Consider the following 7,797-nt stretch of genomic DNA (forward strand, 5'->3'; position numbering starts at 1 on the left):
GACAAGCAGGTGTTCAAAAAAAAAATTTCCGCATAAGACAAGAGAAAGTAAGTTTAGTAAATGTTTCCGTGTTATGGGTAATTTTCTTTAGAATGTTCGCTATACAAAATAAGTTTTGAACCAGTGCACAATGGTGTATGCACTTGTTTGGAAATATATATGGTTAGATAACAAGTTAGACAGTAAGTTAGATATAGTTAGATAAGAAACGAATAGGGGAATCAAACTACAAGCCGAACGCTTGACACACGGTAATTATTAAACACCTAAAGTGTACCCCTAAAACCTAGTTTAAATAAAGAACTAACATAACTATTTAACTAATCAAATAACCTAATATCCTTAAAGATATAACATGGTGTCAGAAGTGGACAGAATCTACTAAATAAATCAGATTGAAACGGATAACTACGCAAACTATACAACGGGCCACGCAGTAAGCCAAAATGGAAGCGACGTAATTTCGCCCGCCAGCATCACTAAGTCTCACTAGTAATGTAGCAGAAAATTAGAAAAAATTTTCACAAAAATTCAAATATTTTCTTGAAGTAACAGACAAAACAGAAAAATCCGGTACAGTCAAAGTAGCTATCCTATTAAACCTCATTGGTGATGAAGGTCTCGAAGTATACAATACGTTCAGATTCGCGGCAGAGGCGGACAGTGAAGATATTGACAAAGTACTAGAACAATTTTCAAGACATTGTGAACCCCTGAAAAACGTAGTGTTTGAACGATACAAATTCTATAACGTAGTACAAAAAGAAGCTCAGACATTTGACAACTATTTGACAGAACTACAAACAGCTGCCAGCACTTGTGAATTTGCGGAAGAAGACGCCTCATCCGAGACAGAATAGTCCTGGGAACCAGGGATAAAGCAGTGCAGGAGAGGATGCTGCGAAGACCTCACCCTCATGAAGGCAGCAGCCTACTGTCGGGCGGCAGAAGCAAGCCATCAACAAGTCAATCACTACATAATAGGGAACCAATAGATTATAGACTATATTAGAGGAAAGAAAGTGAATAAGAAAATAAACTAGATAAAACAGGAACAGGTAAAACAGAAAAAGACTATATATGTAAGAAATGCGCTTATACCCATAAGAGAGGGGCCTGTCCGGCATATGGTAAGACCTGTGCAATATGTAAAGAAAAAAATCACTCTGCAAAGGGCTGTCCCAAAATAGATAAAAAATTAAATGAAATAGAATAAGTAGATCCTAATAACCAGATAGACAGTGCCAATGACGTTGATACAGACTCAGACGAGTCGACGGTAGCAGCAGTACAAAGCATATATATACACAGTTTAACTTCAAATCAAATTACAGATACAATGGAAGTTGGAATGTTGAGAGAATTGTCGTGGAAGGAAAGGATATCAGTGGAAGAAGAAGGCGTCGTATTTAAGCTAGATACAGGCGCAGAAATTAACGTGTTACCACTGAGTACGTACAGAAAGCTTAAAAACAAGCCATCGATGACCCAAACTAAAACGACAAATCAACCTTACGGGGAAGATAGTAAAAGTATTGACTGCATGCCTGAGAAATACTAGCAAATATTGGGAAACAGGGGCCGTTCGTAACGCCCCACAGACTGGATCAACAGCTTATTAATAGTATAAAAAACAAACGGAGACTTAAGACTATGACTCGACCCCAGAGAACTGAATAAGGCTATTAAACGAGAACATCACCAAATACCAACCTCAGCTGCATTGATAGTAAAGCTAGAAGGAAAAACAGTATTTACAGTCCTAGATTTAAAAGACGCATTCTGGCATATCAAGTTAGACAACAAAAGTTCAGAGCTGTGCACATTCAATACCCCACTTGGGAGATATAAATTCAACAGACTTCCTTTTGGTATTAGTTCGGCACCAGAGGTATTTCAAAAAGCGTGCCACAAAATATTTTCAGAAATTGAGGGATGCGAAGTCTACTTTGATAATCTGATCATCGCAGGGAGAACAGAAAAAGAACATGGTGAGATATTAAACAAAGTAATAGACCAGGCTCGAAGATGTGGATTGAAATTTACCAAGAACAAAATACAATATAAAGCAACAGAGGTTAAATACGTGGGTCACAAAATATCAAAAGAAGGAACAAAACCTGACCCGAGTCATATTCAAGCCATTCTAGAAATGCCGAAACCAGAAAATAAGGCAGATCTAATGCGTTTACTGGGTATGTAAAAAATTGTCGGACAGTACATACCAAATTTATCTCGAGTGACAGCACTCTTACGTGAGCTAATGAAAAATAACGCTACCTGGGTATGGTCTGATTATCAAGAGGCTGCCCTACAAGCACTAAAAAACAAATTAGTGTAAGCACCAGTCTTAACAATATATGATAGTACAAAATGATGCATCTCAGAAAAGTTTGGGAGCGTGTATGGTCAAGAAGGACATCCCATATCGTATGCATCTCGAAGTTTAACTGAAACTGACAATGAGACCAGGTATGCTGAGATTGAAAAAGAACTACTAGCTGTAATTTTTGGAGTAACTAAGTATCATCAATATACATATGGTAGGTTAGTTAAGATTGAGACTGATCACAAGCCGTTAGAGGCTATATTCCAGAAAGACATTACCAAGGTTTCAGCTAGGCTACAAAGAATGTTATTAAAACTATTAAAATACGACCTGGTTGTAAAATATGTACCTGGAAAAAAACTTATACTTGGCTGATACCTTATCAAGGGCTTATCTAAAGACACATACAGAAGATGACCCTGAACTATCCTACATAGTTCATACACCCACAAACAATATACCAATGACAAATGCAAAAAAAAAAGAAATATTTGAAGCAGCCACAAACAAAGACAGGACTCTAAAAACATTGAAACAATTAGTCTATAGGGGCTGGCCCAAACATAAATATCAACTACCCGATGAGGCAAGGTTCTATTGGAACCTAAAATATAAAATCTCAGTTGAGGAGGATCTATTATTTTTCTAGGATCTAGTACCAGACACACTACAGCAACCCATGTTAAACCTAATTCATGAAGGCCATTTGGGCATAGAAAAATGTAAGCTGCGAGCTAGGGACATAATGTACTGGCGAGGCATGACGGGTGATACTGAATCAACTGTAAACAAATGCACAACGTGTAAAAAATTTAGAAAAACAAACTGTAAAGAAACAATGATAGGACATCCTATACCTGACGGACCTTGGCAAAAGATTGCAACTAACATACTGCACTTCAGTAACAATGAATATTTGGTAGTAATGGATTATCATACGAAATAGATCGAACTTATAGAACTGAATAATAAAACAGCCTCCGAAGTGGTATTGAAATTGAAAACAATATTCGCTAGATTAGGAGTATCAAACACCGTCATCTCAGACAATAACCCGTTCTTAAGTTTTGAATTTGAGACATTTTCAAAAGAGTGGGATTTTGAATCTGTGACCACAAGCCCATTACACTCTCAGCCAACTGGCCTTGCTGAGAAATCTGTGGGCATAGTTAAAAATATGCTCCGAAAGACGACACAAAGCAATCAAGACGTATGTCCTGCGTTAATGTAATAGAAAAACACCCCGCTAAAAGAAATTGGTTCATCACCTGCTCAGTTGATGTTTGATCGTAAGCTAAGAACTAAGTTACCTATTAGTGATAAGTTATTCTTGGTTCTTCAAATTCTTGGTTCTTCAAAGTTCTGAAAAAACGAAAAAAAAATCTTTTTCTCACAGAGCAAATTTGGAAATGTTCAGAATTACATTTTTAATATTATTGAAAAATCAACAGTTGTTTTTCAGTAACCGATTTTCAAGAAAAATAATCCGTTGGCTTTCAAATCACTAGATCCTGTTTCTAAAGCAACGTTGTCCGTAAAGTCAATTTTTGTCCCGTCAGCTTCAACCACTACATACCTACATCTGTGAAGACGGTTCGAAATTGTGGTTGACATGAAACTTTATTAGCACGAAATGATACTTTCACTTGAACTGTTGCATCGCTACTTCTTCGTAATATATATTGATACTCTGTACCATTCAAATAAGCCCGCCCCAGAACTTATTCGACCAGGTTATTGACCAAACAAATTCGACCTCAGATCTGTACGTCGATAATTTCCGCCGTGACCAAACCTGACACTCCTCCGTTGACTAGATAAGTACGAACACGCATTATTGCGAAAAGGGTGTGAGAGATACGTTTTTAATTATAATTTGAAAAGCTTTCAGAATCGGCGAAGACCCTTTCGTCACGACATATATATATAAATAAAAAAAAAAAACTACGAAACCGCACAGGTCATCTGTTTTTAAATAAAAGAGGAGTGAGGTACAAAGACAGAGAGCAAAATTGTTATAAGGGGAAAACAACGAGACAGAATTATTGGCCATTTCAAGGATGAGTTTTTATTTTTACGTCTATATTTATTTACTATTTATTTATTTATTTGTTTTATTTTTACGTCTACATTGATTTTATTATATACCTTTGTGTTTTTTTTTAAATTTACATCTCTATTTATGTTATTTTACATTTTTTTTTAGTTTTACACCCTTTACGCACCTTTATAAACATGTCATAAATAGAGACTTCAGCCCTTATTATTTATTTATTCATTTTATGTTGTTTTTTTTTCTTTATTCTTTTTAATATTTAAAACAATAAGAAGAGTAATCCGTTACAACTCTGCGATTCCGCATCACAGGAAGTTGAAGCGAGCATATATAGCTACACCTTGAACTGTTGCACATTTATTCAATTTCAAGAAGTGAGAATTGACTATACATATAATTGTCACGTGTCCAAAAGCTCGAGTTAAAACAGTTGAATAGGCTGTTCCAAAAGAGATATGTGGTTTGGAGCCACCTGCCTTTTATGCATAGCAAATCCTTTGGGGTCATAATTCAACATGCAGATCACTTTGTCACACACTGTAATCATCCTTATCATACAAAAATATGACAATTTTTGGAATATTCATTACGAGTGCGCGTGATAGATTTTTATCATTGTCGAGTGAAAAGCGTGTCAACCTAAAAATCACAGACATATGCCTTTAGAATCTAATAAAGATGTCAGAAAAGCTTGAATAATTGATTGCAAAGTCTTCCGAAAGCATGGAAACGTCTGTGTCGAATGATCTATGTTCATTATTGCGAAGAATTATCAATGCTAATTACTACCAGCGATATTTCGGAAACATGTATTTGTTTGAAAGGTATCACGTCTAAATAACACAATTAAATGTCAACATTCCCAAAATCAACACACAATGTTAACATTATCAATTTCAACACATACGATTTCAACATTATATATTCTAACATTATCAATTTCAACGTAGTGTTGAGTTGGAAAACTGTATTATTGACATACCACAATAACTACAATAGTATTTATAATTGAACGTTGTGTGATTGCCCACGTAAATATTCAATCAAGTTTGTGTTTTCATTGAATTTTGCCGTTGCTTTCTTGAGACGCTCCTCGAAGTTTACGTACTTCCTACATTTTGCTGGTGCTATTGTTCTTCCAGCAAGGTGATTCTCCCAAGCTGCTTCAGTGAGTTCTTGTTCTTTTTTTAACGACGTGATGAACTGTCCCATCGACGAATGTGCAGTGCGCATGCGGGTATTGAATCCTGTGTGCCAACCTTCCACTCCGTTATTAGTTCGTGGCTCGTTGTCCATTATTGCTGAATAGCAATTCCATAATGAGATGGAAAAGAGAGGAGCACGTCTATGCCTAGAGCGTCTAACACCAATCCAAGTTGGTTCAAAATACTGAATTATCGGTTCGAGGTCATCCTTGTTGATCGTGTAGTATTCCGTTTGAATTAGCTCTTCGAAAGCTTCAATAACTCTGTCGTAGGGGACGAAAGTTGATGCCATTAGCATTTTGATGAATTGTGCAAAGTGCTCGTCTTCTCCATAACGTGTCTGGAATCCACTTCGCTGAACATGTCGGTACACACTCTGCGTGAAGTGGAAATAGCATCCATGAAGCGTTGCATCCGGAAAAACCTCTTCTGCTGCTCCGAGAAACGCTTGCTCGAAATCGCTTATGATAAGCTCTGGGTTCATCCTATCGTGTGCACTCTTAATTTGTTTCAGCATTTTTTTGTACAGAACTTGCGTTTTACCGGGTAATAGTACGTAGACCAAGGGTAGTACTTTGTTATTCACCATACCGTGGATGGTGTAGAGTTGGTAAAAAATGTCAGGAGTTGACCAAGATGTGCCATCGCATTGCCAACACTTGCACTCTGCCAAGTGCTCTAGATCGTTCTGCGTTGCGAATATCAGAAAACGTTTCTTATCTCCTTCACTGCCATAGAAAAGGAACTGTTTACCGCTGTCAGTGACGGTGAATTTTGCCGGTATTTGTAGATCCCCTCTTGTTGCCGGAGTCGGAAATTGGGTATTCGCTCAAGCTCGCACACGTTGTACTGTACGTGTAAGAAGTTCCGGGTTAGGCAGTACTGTTGTTGTAATTGTTGACGCTGCTTCGATTGTATTGGACACGATAGTGGTCGTCGGCTCTGATGACCGTTTTGCGGTTATTTTCATCTCTTCCAGCAATTTTTGGCTTTCACTTGAGCGCTGTTCGGTGCATGATTGTGCTCCTCTGCGTGTCGAATTATTGTACCTGTCATCAACAATATCATGCATATAACTAAAAAAATTGCAATGATGAGATTTCGACTGTGAAAACAAATTACGAAAGGCATGATTACATGATAATATTATATCTATGAATTGAGCTCAAATATTAAATCTATGAAATTATCATTATTATCATCATCATTTAGTATATCATCGTCTTTCGTGAATGTTTATTTTTGTGTAGGTATATATGTTTTGTAAATGTACCTGTCGAATTTCTTGACGTTGTTTCCACCAATTCCGTGCAATGTTTCTCTGTGTGATACTCGACGTATCGCCAAATGCATTTCGTTTTCGTAGCGCGAAGAAATGAATAAATATATCCGGCGTGTGTCAACTGTCGATTTTCTCGTTTACTTAGCACAAATTGTAGCGGCATTGCTGTTTATATTCACTGTTTCGTAGCCAGTATGAAACTGAGTTTAGGGAACAGAAGGAACGTTTGACGAACCGAAAGATTGAAATATAAGAATCCCCTAATCACTGTGCGTGCGCGCGCGTGTGTGTGTGTGTGTGTGTGTGTGCGCGCGTGCGTGCGTTTCCATCGGCGTTATAGTAGTAGTAGACCTTGTCGATCGACGTACTTCTTGTTTACATTTTTCGACGTGTGTGATTCGTGTATGTGTAGATTTGCGGTGTGTTGATTGATACATGTGTTGAAATACATTATGTTGAATGTGCGTGTGTTGAAATAAATTATGTTGAATGTGCGTGTGTTGAAATAAATTATGTTGAATGTGCGTGTGTTGAATTGTCGTGTTGAATTTGTCTTTTGTTATTTAGACATGTAATCGTTTGAAACACTATGCAGAAAATTTGAGAAACGTCAGAAACCTGCACTTTGAATATTGCTCACACCTCGACTGAAGCTTATGAAATTTGAAATTTTGGAAAACCTCGAAACTCAGCGTCCATCAGTTTAGATGTGGAAATACATGATTTTTGAAACGGGCGTAGTGAAGCAAAAAACTGTAGCCCAAAATTTGCAAGGAAATCGGAACTATTTCATCACGCTGTCGTGACACACAATATCCTAAGTAGAGTATATTTGACAGTTCTGGATTCTAGTTCCAATTTCCACCGGCAGTGGGCGTGACCTCCCTGCTTTACGGACGACAGTTGGTGTTACCTATTAGCGCGC

General features: G+C 37.4%; 1 protein-coding gene across 1 annotated transcript; it reads left to right on the forward strand.

Annotated features, from left to right (window-relative positions):
* The first annotated feature begins 895 nt into the window (after nucleotides 1-895).
* Nucleotides 896-3,695, forward strand: LOC124413617 (uncharacterized protein K02A2.6-like). The gene is made up of 8 exons (XM_046894338.1): nucleotides 896-965; nucleotides 1,221-1,532; nucleotides 1,761-2,195; nucleotides 2,388-2,634; nucleotides 2,717-2,915; nucleotides 2,979-3,113; nucleotides 3,276-3,488; nucleotides 3,564-3,695. Exons 1-8 carry the CDS (start codon nucleotides 896-898, stop codon nucleotides 3,693-3,695), a joined length of 1,743 nt encoding a protein of 580 aa, XP_046750294.1.
* Nucleotides 3,696-7,797: the final 4,102 nt, after the last annotated feature.

The sequence above is a fragment of the Diprion similis genome, chromosome 12 (genome assembly GCF_021155765.1).
Source record: "Diprion similis isolate iyDipSimi1 chromosome 12, iyDipSimi1.1, whole genome shotgun sequence".
Lineage (NCBI taxonomy): Eukaryota > Metazoa > Arthropoda > Insecta > Hymenoptera > Diprionidae > Diprion > Diprion similis.

Excerpts from the sequence above, each read along its gene's own strand:
- LOC124413617 (XM_046894338.1), top strand. The coding sequence starts at position 896 with ATGCTGCGAAGACCTCACCCTCATGAAGGCAGCAGCCTACTGTCGGGC. Across the intron at positions 1,533-1,760 it reads TTACGGGGAAGATAGTAAAA|TCCTAGATTTAAAAGACGCA; the intron begins GTATTGACTGCA and ends CAGTATTTACAG. Across the intron at positions 2,916-2,978 it reads AATATCAACTACCCGATGAG|GATCTAGTACCAGACACACT; the intron begins GCAAGGTTCTAT and ends TTATTTTTCTAG.